This window comes from Trichechus manatus, unplaced genomic scaffold (genome assembly GCF_000243295.1).
Source record: "Trichechus manatus latirostris isolate Lorelei unplaced genomic scaffold, TriManLat1.0 scaffold00038, whole genome shotgun sequence".
Lineage (NCBI taxonomy): Eukaryota > Metazoa > Chordata > Mammalia > Sirenia > Trichechidae > Trichechus > Trichechus manatus.
In genome coordinates this window covers 6,288,260-6,311,389 of record NW_004443974.1, presented here as the reverse complement: position 1 = coordinate 6,311,389, position 23,130 = coordinate 6,288,260, and the positions used below count along the sequence as shown (strand labels likewise).

Sequence of the window (23,130 nt, the reverse complement as noted above, 5' to 3'; positions counted from 1 at the left end):
GATGAGCCACAGCAAACCACTTGTCAGCAACAGGCAGGCCATGGGGGAAAGGCATTTCATTTTAAGTAAATGTTGAGGGCAAGGGCAAGAGGAGAAAATGAAAGAAAGGAAAAGAGGCCAGCATTTGTTGAGTACCTACTATGTGCCATTCAATCACAATACAAATATTTGAGCACCTACTGTGTTCCAGGCACTATGCCAAGTTCTGGGGATACTGAGGATACATAAGACAAATTATCAAAAAGAACCATTAGTGTTCAGATAAAAACAGCAGAAGGTGCTATGAAAGCTAAAAACAGGGGTCCTAGGTTAGCATGAGACCGAAGACTTCCCAGCGGTAGTGATATCCAAGCTGAGACCTAAAGGATAAACTGGACCAGTCAAGTGAGGAGGAATGGAAGAATGTTCCAGGTAAAGGAAACAGCATGTAAGATGACCCAGAGGCAAAGAAAAGTACTGCCATGGTTGCTTTATATGCAGATCCTTAGAGATCATCAATCCAGACCAACTCCATCCTTTCCTTTGTGATTTTTATTCTTTCCAATTTATTTGGAGTTTACAGTTCAGTGAAAATGGGCCTCCAGCAAAGGTGTCCAGTCACAAGTGAAGGCCCACATGAGCCCAAGCAGAGTTCAAACTGGAGACAGGACCTGACTGCCTGTTTGAAAAGGAGGCTTCTGAGACAAGGAGCAGGAGGTGCTAACTCTGCCAATAGTCCTAGTCCCTTGGCAATATTACAGTCAAGGCAAATACCCCAAGTAAACACCCTCAGCCAGCAGCCAGTATTCTCTGAGGGTCACCCATGATAGCAGGCCCACAGCAGAATGGGGTAGGCAGGGGTTAGGAGGAAGAGAGTGAGCAAGTCTGTGTGTCCCACTGGAAGGCTGGGCTTCACAAGGACTGGTAGAGAGTTCCCAATTTGCCACCCGTGGGATCCACCAGAAACTGGGCTCTGGAGTGTTGCTGGCCCCTGTGGACTTTCATCCAAGGAGTTCTTTGGTCTTCACTGCCAGATGCCTGTCCAGCTCTGCAACTGTGTCATCGGCCATTTGGCTGATCTGCAGAAACACAAAATGAGGCAGTGTAATAACTGGGAGTGGAAAAGGGTGGGGGACAAATATTCCAGAACTATGAACAGCTTATTTGGGAAATACCAATAGTGACAAAAGCTCACATTACCGTATTTTTTCGCAAATATGCGCCCACATAAATAACACACCCACACATATAACGCATGGCATAGTTTGCTTACAAAAATAGCAAGGAGGGGGTTGCGCGCTTGGCAAAAAACGTATAACGCATGCATTACTTGCAGAAAAGTACAGTAATCAAGTCCTAGCAGGCATTTTACTAAAAACTTTATATATACACTCTGATTCCTAACAACCATCTCATTAATATATACTATTATCCCAATCTTGCAGATGAGGAAACTGAGGTAGTCAGATCACTTGTTCAAGGATACACAGCTAGAAAGTATTAGTAACAAAATTTAAACTTGGATAGTTTGACTCCACAGCTTAAAATTCTTAACTATTATTATTAATACAGAGAAGCCAGCCTTATCTTTCCCTTAATGAGGTCCTAGAATTTCCTACACCTCAGACACTATTATATAAAGCTCTCATACCAATAGATGAGAAAAAGTATTAAGATTCTAACAGCTAAGCCAAAAAAAAAAAGGTCTTAAAAAAAACGATGAAATACATCTGGCTAACAAACACGGAAAATTCAACAGACACTGAAGAAATGCAAATTAAAACAAGATACAATTCAATTATCATAGTTAACAAAATTTGATCTTGTGGGTTTTAATTACAATATTCTATGCCAGCAAGCTATGGTGAAATGGATAAGCTCATACATCATTGATAGGAATTCAAGTTGATGTAAGAGTTCATACCATTTAACTCCAAAATCTCTCAACTGGGAAATTACCACATAAACGAGATCTGAAAAACTTAAGTTCTATATACAAAGATACTTATCCCAGCTTTATTTATGGTAATAAAACATCAAAAAATCTAAAATTATATAATGAGGAAGTAGTTGAATATATACAGCCATTAAAAATGGTTAAGATTAGCTCTTTCTTGGGGGTAGGGGTATAAATATGAAATCAGTTCATTATATACTTTTGAATTGTTTGAATGTTTTATAACAAGCATGGATTGCTTTTTTAACCAAGAAGAAAAGATTGTTTTAATAACGTTTCAAGATACTATTTATAATATTTTTAAGATGATCATGTTATCATGCAAATTAAAGAAAAAGCAGGATACAAAATTATAGTAGAAATGATCTTAAAATACATTAAAAATACATGTGCATATTTAAAAAAACTAGAAATAAACTCATCAAAAAATTAATAGTGGTTATCTTTTACTAATGGGAATATAGGTAATAATATATTACTCATGTCTTTTGTCTGTCACACCCAGCGTAAGACCTACTACATAGCAAGTGCTTGGGAAACATTTACAAAATGGGTAACTATTCAAGTTTTTCTTTTCCAGATTTTCTGCAATAAACATGTATACCCTCTAAGAATAAAAAACAAAACACAATACGATTTAGTAACTGCTACAGCCTCCCTCCCACATCTAAATGGTACCTAAGGCAGGAAGGTTGAGACAGGAAGCTGTGAACGGGCAGCGTGGTGCCCAGGATCTCTGTACTCAGCACCACAGCGGCTGTTTGACATGTTTATTTGCAGACCACAGGCCTTGGCTGGAACTGGGAACTGAAAATGCACTGGAAATGGCAGAAACGAAAAAGTACTCACAGCAGCTGCAGCAGTCAGGCTCTCGCCATAGCAACAGCTACATATGTTTTAGCTGGGAAAGCAAAGCTGCAGGGCTGATGAAGGCACTCTGGAAAAGGGCACTCTGGAAAAGTGGCTGGGCTCAGAATGGCTCTTTGGGCCTTCCTCACTCAGCCATGCAAACCCTTGAGATGATTCTGCCTCTGCAGCTGCCTTACGAGGGGCGTGGTGCCCGCAGCACTCCAGCACCTGCAGGCCAGCAGCCTGGACCAGCCAGGAACGAGGGCTGCAAGCCTCCTCTGGAGAAAATGGGTTGGAGGGCAGTTTGGGGACAGGGATGGGAACGGGGGCGAGAACATCTAGGGTAACAATTTGATGGCAGAGGTGCTGAGTTGGATTCTCAGTAGGGAGACACTGTGCAAGTCACTTCCCCACTATGAGTCTCAGTTTCCTCATCTATCCAGTGGAGATGCTAGTCCCTTCCTCAGGGAGTAGTTGTGAGGGTTAAACAAAATCATGAATATGCAAGCGCTTTTTAAACTGGTCATTTGCTGTGCAAATGCTGTTTGTGTTACCATGATTTTTACTATCACTTCCTGACTTTTTTTGAAATTAATCAATGAATGAAAATATTTACTAACTTTCTTTTCCATCTTTATCAGACTTAAAATGATGATTAACAGCAACAACAAGAGCTCCCACTTACTGAGCACTTAATACTTGCCAGACACTGCGCTAAACTTTACGTGCATTATCTCGCATAATCCTCACAACATATGAAATACTATCATTATCTCTTTTTAATATATTATGAATATTAATTATTTTGCATGACAGCTGCATAATATTTCATGCTGTGTAAAAGTGTTTTGTCCTCTGTTACTTCACTTAAACCCAACAACCTCATATAACCTCTATAAGGCAAGTGGGGCAGGTATTATCCCCGTTTTACAGAGGAGTAAACCAAGGCAATGATGATTAACTGATCCCCCCAAGATCACAAAGAAGTCAGTGACATGGCTGGGTGAAGAACTAACCCACTCCTGACTGCCAGTTTGGTGCACCTACTCCCTTGGGGGGACCACAGCACCTGGGCTAGTCCCTCCTTATTCTAGGCAGGCTGTGTTAGGGTGACTAAAGCAGTCAATCCCAGCCTCATATTCAGTCACAAGGTTGGGAGAGGAGTGAGATGGACAGAGAGAGCAAACAATTACTGAGCACCAGCAACCATACTAGCCATCTTTAAGTATGTTGTATCATTTGATCCTTATACCACTCCTGTGAGACAGGCACTAATGCTCCCATTTTATGGATGAAGAAACAGAAGGTCAGAAAGGTGAAGCAATCTGCTGACCTTAACAGATGAGAAGTGAATCCAGGTCTGTCTGACTCCAAAGCAAGAGCTCATACCATTATAATACGCTGCCTCATAAAGATTGTAACTTACATAAAACCTAAAACAATAAAGATCATGGAAGAAAAAACAGGGACAATGCTAGGGGCCCTAATACATGGCATAAATACAATACAAACCATAACTAACAATGCACAAACACCAGAAGATAAACTAGATAACTGCCAGCTCCTAAAAATTAAACACTATGTTCATCAAAAGACTTCACCAAAAGAGTGAAAAGAGAACCTACAGACTGGGAAAAAAATCTTTAGAATACTTCAACACCTCACTAACAAAAAGACAAATAATCCAATTTAAAACTGGGCAAAGGAAATGAACACTTCACCAAAGAAGACATTCAGGCAGCCAACAGACACATGAGGAAATGCTCACGATCATTAGCCATTAGAGAAATGCAAATCAAAACTATAATGAGATACCATCTCACCCTGACATTGCTGGCACTAATCAAAAAAAAAAAACAGAAATTAACAAATGTTGGAGACATTGCAGGGAGATTGGAACTCTCATGCACTGGTGGTGGGAACGTAAAATGGTACAACCACTATGGAAAACGATATGACGCTTCCTTAAAAAGCTAGAAATAGAAATACCATACGATCCAGCAATCCCACTCCTAGGAATATCCTAGACAAGAGCCGTCACACAAATAGACATACGTACACCCGGGTTCACAGCAGCATTATTCACAATAGCAAAAGATGGAAACAACCTAAGTTCCCATCAACAGGTGAATGGATAAATAAATTATGGTACGTACACACAATGAAATACTATGCAACAATAAAGAACAATGATGAATTTGTGAAACATCTCACAACATGGATGAATCTGGAGGGCATTATGCTGAGTGAAATAAGTCAATCAGGAAAGGACAAATATTATATGAGATCCCTATTATAAAAACCCAAGAAAAGGTTTACACACAGAAAAAAACAATCTTTGATGGTTACAAGGGAGGGGAGGGGTGGAGAGAGAAAATCACTAACTACATAGTAGACAAGTTGTAACTTCGATGAAGGGAAGATAACACACAATATAGGGGAAGTCAGCACAACTTAACCAAGGCAAAGTCATGGAAGCTTCTAGACACATCCAAACACCTTGAGGGACCGAGTTACTGGGGCTAAGGGCTGAGGACCATGGTCTCAGGGTATGTCTAGGTTAACTGGCATAATATAGTTCATAAAGAAAATGTTCTACATCCTACTTTGGTGAGTAGCGTCTAGGGTCTTAAAAGCTTGCAGGTGGCCATCTAAACTACATCTATTGGTCCCATCTCGTTCGGAGCAAAGGAGAATGAAGAAAACCAAAGACACAAGGAAAATATTAGTCCAAAGAGTTGATGGACCACATGAACCACAGCCTCTACCAGCCTGAGCCCAGAAGAACTGGATGGTGCCTGGCTACCACCACTGACTACTCTGACAGGGATCACAATAGAGGGTCCCAGACAGAGTGGGAGAAAAATGTAGAACAAAATTTAAATTAATAAAAAAAGACCAGTCTTACTGGTCTGACAGACACTGAAGAACTACCAAGACTATGCCCCCCGGATACCCTGCTAACTCAGAACTGAAGCCACTCCTGAAGTCCACCTTTCAGCCAAAGATTAGACAGGCCTATAAAGCAAACAATAACACATGTGAGGAATGTGTTTCTTAGTTTAATCAAGTATACGAGACCAAAGAGGCAACACCTGCTCAAAAGCAAAGACGAGAAGGGAGGAAGGGACAAGAAAAGTGTACGAATAGACACAGAGAACCCAGGGTGGAAAGGGAAAGGGGGAAAGTGCTGACACATTGCAGGGATTGCAACCAAAGTCACAAAACAATTTGTGCATAAATTTTTGAATGAGAAACTAATTTGCGCTGTAAACTTTCACCTAAATGCAATAAAATTTAGAAAGAAAAAGATTATAACATAACCATCAACATTATCATCATTGTCATCATCATCATCATCATCACATTTGCTCCTTACAAGTTCAGAAAAATGAAGGCAGGGGCACAGAAGGGGGATTGCAGGAGCACATAGTACACTTCCAGGGCAGGTCTGGGTACAAGTCATCCTTTCTGAAGCCTGGCTCAGAACAGCCGTGATGCCACTGGGTGCCGCTCCCACCCAATGCCTTACCCAGCCTAGCCTCCCTGCCTAGTCTGCCGAAAGCCCTTTCCCTCCCTCAGCCCCACTAGCGTCCCGCTTCCCTCATTTCAGAGCACTCTTGTTTCTCAGAGAGGCGGCAACGAAAGGATCTTGGCCAGAGTTACCAGTGGTTTCTGCCAAGTGCTTTAATGTTCAGCAGGCCCGTGTATGGCAAAATAAAGTTAAGGTGAGACAGCAGGCTGGCAGATGTCAGAATCTTGGGCGGAAGACCCTGGTCCTTCTTCAGCAAAGCTGCCCTGGACTGGGGGTTGGGCATTTTCGGGGTGGTGAGAGGGGAGGAGGTCAGACATGACTACAGGGATGGAACCTACAATCTTACACACCAAAGATGAAACCTTTTTATAATACAGCTTTAAAATATCTGAACCCAAAATAATTTTGGAAAATTTAAAAAAAAGAAAACTACAAAAAATAAGATTAAAATTGCTCATAATCCCATCACCTGGAATGACCACCGTTAATATTTTGATGTGCATAAGCTACCAATCCTTTTATGTACACATACATTTTCTTTCTAAAAATGGAATCATATTATAATACTGTTTTGTAACCTACCTTTTAAAATATAAAAATAATTTTATGATGTCTGTAAAATATTTTCATAACTGTCTATATATACAAATTCCACTGACTGGATATAAAACAATTTATTTTCCGGTCATTAAAAATTTAGTTTCCAGTTTTCTATTATTAAAAATAATACATCAACAAACATCCCTGTAAAAAAGATTTCTTGGCAATTTCTTTTGAATAAATTCCTAAGTCGGTGAATGAGAAATGTATGGCTTTTGGTATATACTGGCATATTTTCCTCTTGTTGTATGGATTTACACAAAGAATAAATTAAACTTTTCTGTGGAATGTGTAAGTAAAAGCAATACTTCCAAGATAAGCAACATTTTAAGCTCGCATTAAAAATTCCTGGCACAAATATTAGTTAGGAAAGGCAATGTTTTTTAAAAGTACACATATTCTATAAACCCTGCAAGTGATTTAGGCAGTAATACCAAGTGCCTTAAAAATATGCATTCTCTCTGTGCAATAACTCCACACTTGGGACACTAACCTAAGGAAATCATATCAACAAAGATTTATGTACAAAGATATTCACTGCAACCTTGTTTATAATAACAAAAAAATTTAAACAAACTAAATGTCCAACAAGAGGGCTTATGAAAGTAAATTATAATATAACCACAAAACAGACTATTTTGCAGCCGTTAGGAATGGTTGTTTACAAAGAGTTTTTAAAGACACAAGAAAATGCTAATGGTTTTAATGCTAAACAGAAAATGAAAAGCTGGATACAAAATTGTATATAAACTGTATGTTCTGAACCATGTTAAAATCTATGTAGTTAAAAAATAACAAAAGGAGGAAGAAATATTACAAAATGTTAAGAGTTGCTGCTTCTGGGATGTGCGATTATGTGGTGAATTTTCCCCGTTCAAAAAAAAAACACTCTTCTGTACTCTCCCAAATTTCCTACAATGAGTTTATATTACTTTGATAATCAGGAACAAAGTAAAAAAATAAATTTTTAAAAACTGTTTGATGAAGCAACAATCAGCCGCTGCCTTATTTAAAAGAAAAAAAAAAAAAAAAAAACCCTAGAAACTCAGATCGGTGTCTTCTATTGGAGAAAAATAAAAAAAAAAAACAAAAAAAATCAAGTGTATACTAGGCTGTCTCTTGAAAATTTTCTTACTCAAACTCTTAAGTGGATGACTGTAAATAAAGTTATTAACAATAATAGTAAGAACTAACATTTAAACAATAATATTTTAAATAATAAAGATTATTGCACTGGAAAGATATCCATGGAATATCATGTAATATGATAGTATAATTTTTCTTTTCTAATATTACATATATGCATAGACAGATAACTGGAAGGTTGTGTACTAAAATTTTAATAGTGGTTACCTCTGGGTGGTGAGATTTCAAGCAGTTAGTAGTTTATTCATTTTTAAAAAAATTTACAATAGACATGTATTAGCTTCATATCAGAAAAAATAATAAAGCTATTTTCATTTTGAAAAATAATAATAAACAGTAAGAAGCATTAAAGAAAAAAAACCTAATCTGAAGAGGATGGTGAAAAGCCAGTGCTAAGGAGTGAAGGCATCCAGCAAGGTCTTTTCAAGAGTTTTATCAAGAAGGCAGTTTATGCAGGGGTCCTCTGGCTTATCTGATCATTCTTCCTCTTTCAAGGATCAGTGGGCTCTGGTCCCTGAGGCAGACAGCCTACCTTGTTGAATGAAGACTCTGGCAGGCCCTGGAGGTCCACAGGCTTACCATCCAGAAGCAAGGCAAAGGCAAAGTGGCAACTGCAGAGATGGAATATCCTGGGAGGCAAAAAAGGAGCTGGCCCAGGTGGGGCTCAGAAAAGGTCAGCATAGTCTATGAACCTCTTCTTTTAGATAATACAGGGAAGGTAGAGAGCAGAAAGAAGACAAGAAAGGAGCTTTGAGAATCTAGGTGCCAGGCACTCTAAGGGTACTTTCTAGCATCTGCAGGGTAACCCTTCAAGGTAGGAATTATCAACTCCTTTTTACAGAAGAACAGACTCTAAGGAGTCAAGTAACTTTCCCAAGGTCACAGTACACTGGGAATCAAATACAGAACAACCTCTTTCTAACTCAGGTGTAAACTGTGAAGTTTCTGGGTCATTACCTTCCATGTCTGCTTTTAAAGAATCATCTGGAGAGCTTTTTAAAAATACACATTCCTGGGCAGACCTACTGAATCACAAAATGCAGGAGCAGGGCCCAGGAAGCTATCTAAAATTCTCCCCTAGGTGATTGTGCCGGTCAGGAGAAGGGGAGCAGCTAGTCAACTACAGTCTCCTCCGGGTGTTCCCCCTAACACTGCTCCTTGCCTTCCACTTCTTCCTTCTCATTCCCCTTCCTGCCCACACCGCCATTCGATCTTTCCAAAATAATGCTGAGAGCTTTGGGCAAGTCCTCTACATTGTGCTAAACATTACAAATTCTATTAAGCAGGAGCCCTGGTGACACAATGGTTAAGCACTCGGCTGTTAATCAAAGGTTAGCAGTTCAAACCCACCCAGTGGTTCTGCGAGAGAAAGACCTGGCAATCTGCTTCAGTAAAGATTACAGCCTAGAAAACCCTATGGGGCAGTTTTACTCTGTCAAACGCTAAGAGTTGAAAATCGACTGACAGCACACAACACACATGTACAAATACTGGTAAATCCATCCTCCTGTCTTAATTCCCACTGTAGTGCTCAGGCTGAGATAATCATTTCCTGGTTGGACTTCTGCAACAGCTTCCCTGGGCTCTTTGCCTCCAGTCTTGCCCCCTGCAATCTGTTTTCTACCCTGGCCATCACAGTCATCTTTCATAAACACAGGTCTGATCTCTCACTCCTCTGGAAAAATCTTTCAAGGGAGTTACTGTATCAGAATCAGCTAGGGAGCCTTTTAAAAATATAGATTCTTGGGCCCCATCCTGGATTCAGTGACTCAATCTCTGGGAATAGGACCTCAAATATTTCTATAAGCTCCTCAGGTGATCATAACACTGTGCTGGATTATTGTTCAGTACATATTCATTCCCTCCCCTAGACCTCCATGAACATATACTTCCCTGTCTCGGTGATACTGGGCTTGATCAACATGACTTGGTTTGGCCAATGGGATGTTAACAGCTATGACACAAGCAGGCACTTAAAAATGTGCTTGAGTGGTTGGGTTTACTCTCTTGGCATCTGCTATTGCCATGAAAAGATGCCCTGGAAAGCTTGCTGACTCTGGAATATTGAGAGATATGTACAGCAGACTTGAACCCAATCCAAGATCTGCAGCCAAACCCAGTAAGCCCAGCCTAGAACAGCTAAACCCCAGCTGACCCATGTAATGCCTTACTGTTACAAATGATTGAGTTTTGGGGTAGTTTGTTATGCAGCATTATTAGGGGTGACTGATACAGATGCACAGCCATTGTGGGAACCTCTGGACATTTCAAAGTTCTAACTCCTCAACCTGGTATTCAAGACCTTCTATGACCTGGCTATTCTGTGTTCTCTGTCCACTCCCTAGTCTCATCCTAGGTTCCAGCCACAATGATCAAACTGAACAATGTTCTTTTTACATCAGCATGCCTTTGCACATGCTGTTCCACCTTTGCCCCCTGTCTCTCATTATTTTCTGTAGCACACCCATTCCTCACTTACTGACATGGTTAGGTTCCAGAGACCAGGCCATTATGCGAAAATTGGCGTTATACAGGTCTGCTCCAACCCCTTCCTCCTTTTCACTCCTGTCCCCCTCCTTCTCTCCCCTTACTCTCAATTTCTCCCCAGCCCCTCTCCCTCCTTCCTTCTATTCCCTCTGGTCTCCTCCTCCCTCCACTCTCCAGCAGGCTGGGTCAGGAGCTAGCTGGAGCACAGAGGGGCTGGTGCCAGAGCACAGCTATGTGGAGTCGGATGGGTCAGCTGCACTGGAAGGACCTAAGCGCAGTAGGTGCAGGCTCGGGGTGGGACTGCATGGGAGCACTGAGCCAGGGGTCATTCCCAGATGGGCTGCCAGCCCTCCTGGCTTGATCCGCCGCTCGGCACTGCCTGGAGCTGGGAGCCGCCATGAGCCACTGGGAGCTGGGCACCTGCACCCCCCACCAGAAGGTAAGTCCCAGGAGCCCAGGGTGCTTCTCCTGTGCAGGCTGGGGCTGGTATAGGAGGAGACCCATGAGGGGGGTGTGTGTGTGTGTGTGACACCATGAGTTACCACACTGGGTGACACCAACCCTAGTGATGCCACTGCAGCCAGAGTTACTCTTGCCTCACAACTCGGTGTTGGTTACTGCCAGACATATGTCGTTAGTGCACAAAATAGTTGGATAACAGATTTCTTACTATTGTGGTAAATGTGAAACGTCATATAATGAGATAGTCAATAAGTGAGGAGTAGGTGAACTTCCTTTAAGACTTGTTCAAGTGCCACTACTCGGCACACTAAGAACATTATTAAGTGCTCACTCCTCAGTACCCAGAAAACCAATGACAGACTGGAAGGCATAGAGTGTAGGCTCTGAAATCAGTCTGCCTGTGTTTGGGCCTCATTTCTATCATTTACCAGCCGTGTTACTTAGGGCAAGTTACTTTGAGCCTCAGTTTCCTCACTACTTACCTCATAGCTTTGTACTAACAAGGATAAATGAAATAATGTAAAGTGTTCACCACAGAGCCTGGCACATAGTAAAAGTTAAATAGCATCTTATCTTCCTGGTCCAGCACAGGGCTAGGCCCAGAGCAGGGACTCAGTCCACGCTGATCATGTCAATGAAAGAAACAGGTATTCTGTTTTAATTTTTCTCACTCAGACATGTACAAACAATCCACCAGGTCAGATACATAAACCAATACTCCATCTGTTGGCAATAGTACCTGCTTCTCTATGAGTCTAAGGGTGTCCTCCGAAGTCTTGTCCTTTGATTTCTTCAGCTTATTCATTGCGTTGGTACGAATCTTCCTTAAGGAGTCTTTGGCCTTGTTGGTGTTCTGTTTGGCCAGTTTCACCAGCATCTCCCTGTGCTCCCTCGTTACTCTAATAAAAGACAAAAAGAACATTCAGTAAAATCATCCTATACACTAACTGCTGCAAGGAATTTAACATCACTGTCTGCTAACTCAGCATTCTTGACAAGTGACCGTGGGCATACTCAGGGTCAAGTACAGTTCCTGTGAGTCAGCTGAGGAGAACCAGTAAAAGTATTGCTTAAAAGTATGAGACAGGGAGGCATGGGGTCAAATTCTGGCTATGCCACTTACTAGCTGCATAACTGACTCTCTCCAGGCCTCAGGGTTACCATCTGTATAACGAGGATTTTATCAGTATCTGTCTTAGTGTGGGTGGTGTGAGGATTAAATGAGATGATGCACATAAATTGCTTTTCAATGATTCTGGCACATTTTAAGTGGTCAACAAAAGAAGGCAATTATTAGCTATGACTCCACCCCTTTCTCTCCCACTAAAGAAAGCAATGCAAATGAGTTATGCTATAGAAATAGCATCATCTCTAAATCACACAAAACAAGTAATTAACAACCTTCAGAATCTTAAGGATTATCACCACAAATTACTGGTGAATCACCTCAAAAGCCAAGATACTACACGAATCCCAATATCACATGTCAGAACCAATGCACCAGTTAACTTCCATAAAGTATCCATCATGGTGTTTGGCACACTGTAAATGCTTAATAAATGGCAGTTATGTTTACAATTAACATTCTTATCATAATAACAACAATGAGCACATTGAGGGCCTACCATAAACCAAATACTCAGATAGGCACTTTGTATGTTGATCCTTGCAACAACCCTATGAGGCAGTTATTATCATTCCTATTTTACATTTAATCACAACAACCTAGCAAAGTAGCCTGGCATATTTGCTCTGCCTTCCCTTCTTCATCATTTGCAAATTGAGTAGGTACTACATGTCAAAACTAGTGTTGGACACTGAGGGTACTCAATGAGCACGACAGGCTTTTGTCCTGCTCTTAGGGATCTGAGCTGGGGAGAGTGACAAGTAAAGAAACAGCTGCAAGAGAGTGTAAGAAGTGCTATCGCAAGGAAACTGAGGAAGTAAAAGGTGCCACAGAAACACAGAAGAAGGGCACTTGATTCCGAGTTTGGGGAAGGGGCAGTAAGGGAAGACTTCCTTGAAGAAATGCTATCTAAATGTGGTAGTCATTAGGTCTGTCCACTAGTATTCTGGTTCTTATTCAGGCACATAGCAGGAATGTACTTCTCCATCCCCTTTGAAGTTAGATGTGGATGTAAAATGTGAGCAAAATGATGGGTGTCACTTCAGGGCAAAAGCTTTAAAAGCCAGTGTATACTCCACTACATTTGCTTCCCGTGGCCTCAGTACAAGCTGAGATGAAGCTTCTATCAGCTTGAGTCCTAGAATGACTATGATGAACAGCACCCATTATGCATCATGAGCAAGAAATAAACTTTTGTTGTTGTAAACCACTGAGATTTTGGGGTTGTTTGTTACTGCAACACAGCCCATCCTATCCTGACTAATACACCAAACTAGCATCTGAAGAATGAGTGCAAGTTGTCATTTTTCAATTGGCAAATTGCCAATCGGCGGGGGGGTATGTGCAGGCAAAGGAAAGAGCATGTACAAAGGCTTAAGCTGCAAAGACACCACATTTCATTTGAAAAATAAGGTGGCGCACAGATAACAATGAAGAGAGTGATAAGAAAAGAGGCTGGAAGCCTTATCATGGAGGGTCTTATAAGATCATGAACCCCATTTTACAGAAAAAATGAGGCCCAAAGAAGTCCAGTATCTTATATAAAGTCAAACCCTGTCTCAAAAACCATTGATCTTAGCATGACAAAATTCCTCTGCCCCTTGGGTTCTGAAATGGACATCACTGGTGTATGCTTCCTGACCCTCAAATCTCCTTGGTTCTTGCTGCCTAAGGACAATTCCAAGTTCTGGGTACGTGTTCAGTGTTGTATTAAAGATTCAGCGGCATCTATCTAATATTTCTCCCTGATAGAATGAAAAAAATTTTTTTTTAGTTTTAAAAAAGGATAAGCTCTGAAGACAAAGTGGACAGCTGTGTTATAAATAAATCTTTCTGGATTCAGCTATTTGAAGATACTCTCAAAATAAAAATGATACTGATTACTACCATTATCAGCCCCTCGATGTAAGGTAGGTAAGGTCACTGGGTAGCGCACTTGACTACTAATCTGAAGGCTGGCAGTTCGAACCCATCCAACAGTGTTGCAGAAGAAAGGCCTGGTGATCTGCTATAACAATTATAGCCAAGAAAACTCTATGGGGCAGTTCTACTCTGTAAAACATGGGGTCTCCATCAGTCAAAACTGACTCAAAGGCAACAGGTTTGGCTTTTTTATTTAAAGTGGGAACTTTAAGTATGCTACCTCATAGATCCTCACAAGCAACTCTTCAAACTAGATTCTAATACCCCTATTTTCCATGAGAAAATTGAGGCTCACAGACGTTAAGTGACTTGCCCACAGGCTTGAGTAGCAGCACAGGGATACAAACCCAGATATTTCTGGCCTGTATTCTTTTCACTACTCCATGCTGTCTACCCCTTGTAATCTATTTCAATAAATCATGCACTGCTGCCATTACTTCTGCTTCCAGGCAGAAAGCTTTTTAAAGGCAGTAATATGAATCTTGGGACTGAAAAGGACAAAACCACCATGTCAGGAGTTTAGGGATTTGGATCAGATCTTGTTACTTTTATGGTTTTTAATTCATTGAACAAAAATCATGCTGACATGTTTAGGTCTCTTTTTTGTTCTGCCAAAGCATATGTCAGTGTAAGGAAGGAACAGGAAAATTAAAACTTGATCCACTGATTCAAAAAACTTAATCCTGCTGAAATACTAGGAGGAGCAGAAAATAAAATGACTCTAAGTCTGTCAGAAACCTCTTAAACTTCTCTAAAAAGACCCTACTAAAGTATTTCAATCTTGTATTTCATATATAGTTTGAAATAGGTATCCTACTGTTTAGACAACCTTTAATAAAAGAAAAAAATTTATCTAATCAACTTCCTTTTCACTACATTGTTATATTTTAAATGGAAGGAATAAACCATACAGGCAGTCCCCAGATTATGAAAGAGTTCAGTTCCCACATCTGTCTTTAAGTCAATTTTATATGTAAGTCAGAACAGTTAGGTACAGTTTGTGTCTAATGTAAGTTAGTCAAATGTTTGCCTTAGTATATAGTGTACTTTTCTATGCTTAAAAAGCATTAAAGAAACACTTCTAGATACACTAAAACATCTTTAATGTAATAATATAATAATGTTTTAATGTATGATGCAAAGTAACACCCATTTGTTATTACGAACCCTTGTGTGTACCTCCAATTTTTAATGTAACAGGCTTTACGGGGGGGTTGGTTTGCAACTAAGGGTTGTACGTAAGTCGGACGTTTGTAATCTGGGGACTGCTTGTACATTTTAAATATAAACCGAGACTCAAAAAAAATCTTAGAGCAAAAGGCTGTATAAAGAAAACAAAATCATAATACGTGTAATTTGGCCTTAATAAAATGTATTACTTTGTATTTACTAATATGACTTTACTATACAAACACCCAAAAGTATCCATATATAATAATGTCCAATTATTATTGACACTGACAAAAATATTAGTTTCAGGCTGTAAATACACAGGCAATGATCAAAAGGATACTATAAGGAAATGAGGAGGAGGGTTCAGTGAGGAGGGTGATAGAAGAGAGAAGTGGGAAGGGATACCGGGCACAGGAAAGCATAAGAGGAATAAAGGTATATGTGTATTGGTTTGGGGTATTGAACTGAACGTTATCTAACACACACGATCAGAAGCACTGTAGGATGACGGAAAGGCACTGGTTTTCCAGTCAGACATACCTGTTTGATTCTCATATCTGTCACTCAGAAGCTGACTAATCTTGAGGAAACTACTTAATCTCTGTGAGCCTCAGCTTCCTTACCTCTAAAATGAAGATAATAAAGACACCTTACAGAGTCATTGGGAGTAGTAGACATAACATATGTAAAGTACCAATAAACAGAGCAGCACATAGTAGTCTTGAATAAATGAGAGCGTTTATGAATGTTTTAATGAACACACTTAATTACTTCCTCATGAAACAATGAGGGCACATCTGTTTTAGAAAAGAAACATACTATATTATGGAAATATTTTAATTCCTTTCCAAACCAGTGATTAATATACCTGATCGTCTCCATTTCACATTCATGTGATGCTGTGTGTATATGACAGAGTTTGTATTTTAGGCTTCCAGACTCAGCCAGTTGGTTCTGAGCACCCACTCTGTACTCATCAAGCACTGGCTGAACACCCTGTGCTCCCTGCCACATCCTGGGCCAGTCTGAGGAGCCACAGAGAGGAGGTAGGCCTGGTTCAACTTCTCCAGAGGCTCATTCCAGTGGTGGAGACAAACTTGCTGATCACTGCTTAGAAAGAGTATGACTACTGCTAGGACACAGGGACAGACCTTGTATAGGAGGAACACAGAGAAAGTACAACTCATCCTGCCTTGAGATCTGGAAAATGCCTTAGAGATGCATTACAACTAGTCAGCTGCAGAAGACAGGAAAGGGCATTTTCGGCAGAAGCATGATGGGAGATGTAATGGTGGAAGAGGATGAGGATGAAAAGAGTGCATCAGAGTCAAATTTGTTCTGCAGGCCTAGAGTTTTCAAATTCTTCTCTAGCAAAAAAACTCTGGCTTCAAAGAAAACCAAGGCAGATGCCCCATTTATAAAACAGATAAAAAGACAGCTATACCAGTTGATACAAGAGAAGGGAACAGGGGAGGGGATGGTGTTCTATCCCAGGCTACACAGCTCAGATCCACTCCCACTCCCCTCCACTTCTGGGTCTCCCACTTACTGGCTGGATAACCTTGAGCAAGTTACTTAAACTCTCTGAGGCTTGGTCTGTTGTTGTTGTTGTTAGGTACTGTCAAGTTGGTTCCAACTCATAGCGATCCTATGTACAACAGAATAAAACACCACCTGGTACTGTGCCATCCTCACAATTGCTGTTATCCTTGAGCCTATTACTGCAGCCACTCTGTCGATCCATCTCATTGAAGTCTTCCTCTTTTTCACTGACCCTCTACTTCACCAAGCATGGCTCCTTCTGCAGGGACTGGCCCCTCCATATAACATGTCCAAACTACATGCGACAAAGTCTCGCCATCCTTGCTTCTAAGGAGGATTCTGGCTCTACTTCTTCCAAGACAGATTTGTACGCTCTTCTGGTAGTCCATGGGATATTCAATATTCTTCACCAACACCATAATTCAAAGGCATCAATTCTTCTTCAGGCTTCTTTATTCATTGTCCAGCTTTCTCAAGTGTATTAAGTGACTGAAAACACCGTGGCTTGGGTAAGGCGCACCTTAGTCCTTAAAGTGACTTCTTTGCTTTTCAGCACTTTACAGAGCTATTTTGCAACAGATGTGCCTAATGCAACGGGTTGTTTGATTTCTTGATTGCTGCTTCCATTCGCACTGATTGTGGATGCAAGTAAAAGAAATCCTTGACAACTTCAATCTTTTCTCCATTTATCATGATGTTGCTTATTGGTCCAGTTGTGATGATTTTTGTTTTCTTTATGTTAAGGTGTAATCCATACCGAAAGCTATAGTCTTTGATCTTCATCAGTAAGTGCTTCAAGTCCTCTTCATTTTCAGCAAGCAAGGTTTTAGAACCTTGGTCTACTCATTTGAAAACAGGAACTAAAAAAACAAAAACAAAACCCAACACCTACCTAACTTTCAGAGTACTGTGATAATTAAGTGAGATAATACATGGAAAGTAGCCAGTACAAAGTCTGGGAGAAACTAAGCACTCAGAAAATGCAAGCTGCCACTGTTGATGCTGTTGTTTATGTTTTGGCAACCCCTGAGGAATTTTCAAATAATGAAGAGTTTATTCAAGAAGGTTTTTGGAAAGGAAAATGACCTGGCAAGTGACCTATGCTTCAGCAAGATGAGTTTTTGAGACCTGACTAGTAATTTAAATCTTCACATATATTTTAAAATCCAAATGCTCCCAGCATATACTCCTGAAATTATCTTCTTATCAGTATGTATTAATTAACCAACCAACTAAGGAATTAATTTATGCTTTTGTTCAAGTGTTTACTGCACATCTACTATGTGCCAGTCCCTAAGCCGTATGCAAGGGACATAGCATTAAATACAAAAAGGAACCGCTCTGTCCTGTATGAACATGGCAAAGGAGGTAGGCATTAAACAAACACATGCACAATTTATCAATGTTACAGTTGTTAATAAATACTACAATGATATATGCAGTTCTATGAAAATAATGAGCAGGGTAAGGGGTCTGACCAAGCTCTCCATGGGAACTCCAAAAACTAAATGTGGAGATATTTAAGTTAAGTGATATTTAAGATGAGTAAGAGTGAAAGGGATAGGGGAGGATCATTCCCTCTGGAAGGAATAGCATGTGTAAAAGTAAAGGCATTTTTTTTCCAGGTAAGAAGGAGGACATTGGTCTTGAGGGACTGAAAAAAAGCAGTGTAGCTGAGGTAGAGAACACAGAGGCGAAAGGCTGTCCCAAATAAGGAGGCTGGAGAGACTGGCAAGTGCAAGACTATGCAAGCCCTTGAAAGTCATATGAAGAGTTCTAGTGATTGTTCCTAAGAACAACGTGGAACACCATAGAAGAGTTTTGAATAGGGCAGAGGAAACATGATCAAATGTATTATTTTGTGCAGAGAGATCTAAGGACATGGCAAGAGTCTGCCCAGGAGCCTCTCAGCAGACAGATGGGAAGCTCAGGACCCACCCTGTAATAGCTTCTTGGCTGCGTGATGAAGACAGCAGCCTTTTCCGCTGGGGTCAGAGAGCCTCCCAGCATAAGGCAGGAGTTTTGGCTGAACTGGCAGGGTCACACTTTGTTTGTACAAACTCCACCAGGCAAGTCTTCCAGTAACATCCTGGATGGGGGCCTTCCTGCAAAATTCCTTCAGCATGTTTGCATGAACAATAAGCAGAGGGCATGCCCCACTGGTAACTCACACAGCAGAGAATCCCACTGACTGAAAAGATACTTCCTATTGTTTCAACGGGAACAGGACCCACATACAAAGCTATACCCCAGGTGTATATCTGAAGAAGTCATGCTCAGCTTGGGTGGTTACAGCAGAAACCAGTTATAATGCGTCAGACATTCAACTTCAAAAGAGTATTTGGTTGCTTGGGGGGAGCTTTAAAAGGCAGAAAGAGTATGCTTTAGAGCCAGGAAGACCTAAGTTGGAATACCAGCTCTGCCACTAAATAGCTTCAGAACTGAGTATGCTATTCAGCTTCTGCAAACTGAGTTTCCTCATGTATAAAATGGGAGTATGAATACTCCTAAGAGACTGGAAGTGAGGATTAAATGAAATGATCGGTGGCAAGGAGTTGGCACACTGCCAATGTGCCTGCACAGCAGGAGCTCAATACAGGGCAGCTGCATTATTAGTCTTACTACGGAATCTCTAGGACTTGGGGACAATAGGATGTGAGTGGTGAGGGAAAAAACAGGCAAAAAGGATTTAGTAACTTGGAGCTTGGGCTACTGAGTGGATGGTGAGCAGAGAGAGAACGAATAGGAAGAGAAGAGACCAGCAGGCTGGGGGTGAGGTGGGGAGCCATCTGAGGGAGAAGGAAGCTGCACTTGCGGGGAATGGCCCATAAGAACATTTCTGACAGCTCCTTTGAGAGAAAACCTTGCCACCTTCTCACTGGGCTTCTGCAAGACTTTCCCCAGTAGAAGCATAAGCCTGCCATCAGCAGTAGACACATGCCCTCTGTCTTACTGCTTGCTGGAGGGCGCTGCCCACTGCCTTTGGGCTGCTTGCCCTAAAGGAAAAGATTTTGTTAGTGTAGCCCAATTAGATTTCTTATTCTTCTAGGTACACTCTCCCACCCTCCACCTGTTTCCCCCCTACCGCCACCACCCCAGGCTGTCTTACATATACTAATGTCTCTTGAAAACAGCAGACCTTCTATAGGTGTCCTTTTAGCCTAAAGGAAATCATACATTAACTTTGGAAGGATTTCTACCACCAGCAGTAACTTTAGTTCCCTCTGGGGACACACTGGCCATCTGTTTTCAAAGGACTGTCCTGTGACAGGGCCTGGCTAGAGCAGACACACCATCCTGAAATATAGCCCAGCATGGTGGAATAGTGATCTGATCTACAGCAGCAAACTGCTAGGTACCATAAATAGGTGCATGACACAGGATGAAGAAGAGAGGAGGAACCCATCCTTTTGTGTGCAGTTTTTGCACAGGTGTTGATGGCATCTTTATTCTCAGCTACCTCATGCTCCACACTTGATTCCTGATTGCATTTCCTTGTGTGTTTCAATCAGGGCATCTGTGCTGGGAGAGAACCCCCATTCCACACATTTGGGAGCTGCTCAGGAGCTGCAATAGCAAGAAGTGCTCCTAAAAAGCCACAGGCCAGGTGGGAAGCAACACTGAACAGAAGGCAGGTATCCTAAAGCTGCATGGAGGCTCACCCAGGCCAGGAAGGTAGAAAGAAATGGTGCATTGGAAATCAGCCTGCAGAATGAATGGCCCTGAGAAAGCAGGATGATGGCAAGCGGTGGGAATAAAAGGGCTGGAAAAGCAGCTGCAGTTGCTCAAATGCAGTTTGTGGCTGCCCCAGCCCAAATGAGGTCATTAGGCATTCTTGTCTGACTTTTTTTTTCCTTTCAAGATCACTAGAGGTCTGTATGTGTGTAGGTCGTGTAAGAAACAGGTATTAGCAGTATTTCCTGGACTGTGTAAATTGTACACACTACCCCTGTAACAAGAACCATAAGGCTGATATAGCAGCTATCACAAGGAGGCCACAGAACTCGACAGAGATAGGTTCCTAGTCAGCAGCCCAAGGAGCAATGTGATAATGTGGCAAAAACAAGGGCTTTGGAAGCTAGCAGACTCAAGTTTGAATAATGGCTCCTCTGCTTCCTAATCTGTGACCTTGGGCAAGTTACTTAAACTTTCTGATTCCCAGTTTCCACATCTGTATTATACCTATCTCTAAAGGGTATTACTATACAGCAAATAACAAAATAATGAAATCACCATGAAAAGATGTACACAAGATATTGTTAAGCAAAACCAAAAAAGCAAGTTGTGGTACTACAGACATTTAATCCCATTTATGTAAGCTAAATATGTATATATAGGTTTATATATGCATTTTTGGAGTCCCTGAGTGGTGTAAACAGTTAAGTGCTTGACTACTAACCAAAAGATTGGCGATTCAAACCCACCCAGAGGCTCCTTGGAAGAAAGGCCTGGTGATTTGCTTCTGGAAGCAATCAACTTGACGGCAACTGGTTAGTTGTTTAGTTTATCTGCATTTTTTTTTTTAATTTGGAAGGATATATACTAAACAATGGTACCTCTAGAAAGAACACTTGGGGAAACAGTAAAGGAACTTTTTATACTTATGTAGGATTTGCATTTTTTATGTGGATTATTTTTGCAATTAAAAATAAGGGACGAAAATCATCTATCTGATAAGGATCTAGTCTCCAGAATATATAAAGAACTCTTACACCTCAATAAGAAGACAACTCAATTTAAAAATTAACAAAGGGTCTGAAGAGACAGTTCTCCAAAGAGGATATACAAAAGCCAATAAGCACTTGAAAAGATGCTCAACATTTAGGCATTAAAGAAGTGTCAGTCAAAAACACAACGAGATACCACTTCACACTCACTAGGATGGTTATAATTTAAAAAAGAAAGAGAGAAACAAACAACGGAGGAGAAAGGAGGGGAAGGAAAAGAACGGAAAGGAAAAGAGAAATAAAAGAAGTGTTGGCAAGAAGTGAAAAATTGGAACCCTCATACACTGCTGGTAAGAATATAAAATGGTACAGTCACTACGGAAAATAGTTTGGCAGCTCCTCAAAAAGTTAAACATAGGCGTTCCGGCAAAATGGCGCTCTAGGCAGAAGCACCACGCTGTCCCTCCACAGCAATGATCCGAAAAACTAAGCTGAACAGAGAATACAACAATCCTGAAACTCTAAAACATCAAATGAAGAGATAAAGATCTCAGCCAAGCACCAAATGGAGTGAGAAAACTGACAGAGAACGGAGAGTGAGGAGAGATTCGTGCAGAGGTCCCCTACCAGCTAATGCAGCGCGGATCTGCCATCTTGGACTCCTATCGGAGACCAGCAAACAGGGGGTACAAGAAAGCAGCCTCACGGAGCTTCCAGCGGGAGACAAAACAACTGGTAATTGGCGATATATGCTTTCCCACCCCCCACCATTCTTCACCCCAACTCGGCCTCCTCTGCTTCCCGCGGCCACAGTCTCTTGACCGGGAAACAGCGGCTGCTTGGATTCCACACACCCGAATGGGTGGCTGAGTGCCATTTGTTGGCTGCTGGTGTTGCTTTTTTTCCACTTCTTTTGATTTCTTCCTTGCCTCTCCCCACTTCCCCTTCCTTTCGCTCAAGTACCTCGCTCCGTGCGCCATCTTTGCTTCTTCCTGAGGGGCTGCAGAGCTCCGGTAATTTGTGATATACGCTTTCCCACTCTCTACCCTTCTTCACCCCCACTCGGCCCCCTCTGCTTCCCGGGGACACAGTCTCTTGTCCAGAAACACCAGCCCACACTAGCTGGCTCTCTGAGTGCCATTTGTTGGCTGCTGCTAGTGTTGCTTTTTTTTCCGTTCTGCTTCTTTTGCTTTCTTACTTGCCTCTCGCCACCTCCCCCTCCGTTCGCTCAACTACCTGGATCCGTGCGCCATCTTTGCTTCTTCCTGAGGGTCTGCGGAGCTCCGTTCGAGTGTGGAGCTGCTTCCCGGTTTGGGCTGCCACGCTGGTGGGATCCTGGGGCTTTTGTTCGTTTGTTCATTTTGAATTGTTTGTTTGTTTTCTTTTCCTTTTCTTGAGTTGGGAGCCCTTTCTGGCCAGGCTGAGCTGTGTGTCAGGGAGACTCCCCTTCAGCTTCCACAGACGTGCAGAGGGATCCCTGAGAGCATTTCTTTTTATGTTGGTGTATTTTTTTGTTTGTTTGTTTCCTTGGGGGCCTTTCTTGTTTTTCTTTTTCTTTTTTGTTTTCTTTTCTTTTTCTTCTTTTTCCCTTTTTGTCTTTCTTCATTGCTCAGTTTCTTGTCTCTCTATATCTTCCTTCTCTTTCTGTTCCCTGAATACCTGGCGTTGTATACCTCTATGCCTT

The 23,130-nt window shown here is 41.4% G+C and overlaps 1 protein-coding gene across 4 annotated transcripts in view; it reads right to left on the bottom strand.

Annotated features, from left to right (window-relative positions):
• Nucleotides 1-474: 474 nt before the first annotated feature.
• The window catches only part of MRRF (mitochondrial ribosome recycling factor), a 78,748-nt gene continuing 56,092 nt past the window's right edge, over nt 475-23,130 (bottom strand). For 2 of the 4 annotated variants that reach the window (XM_023730681.1, XM_023730682.1), the window contains exons 6-7: nt 11,755-11,914; nt 498-1,058 (exon numbers count right to left, since the gene is read on the bottom strand). In XM_023730681.1, the coding sequence (XP_023586449.1) occupies nt 981-1,058; nt 11,755-11,914 (238 nt within the window). In that variant the 3' untranslated portion in view covers nt 498-980. Of the gene's footprint in view, nt 1,059-11,754; nt 11,915-23,130 lie in introns of all 4 variants that reach the window. The other 2 variants (XM_023730683.1, XM_004375628.2) reach the window with 2 other exon arrangements.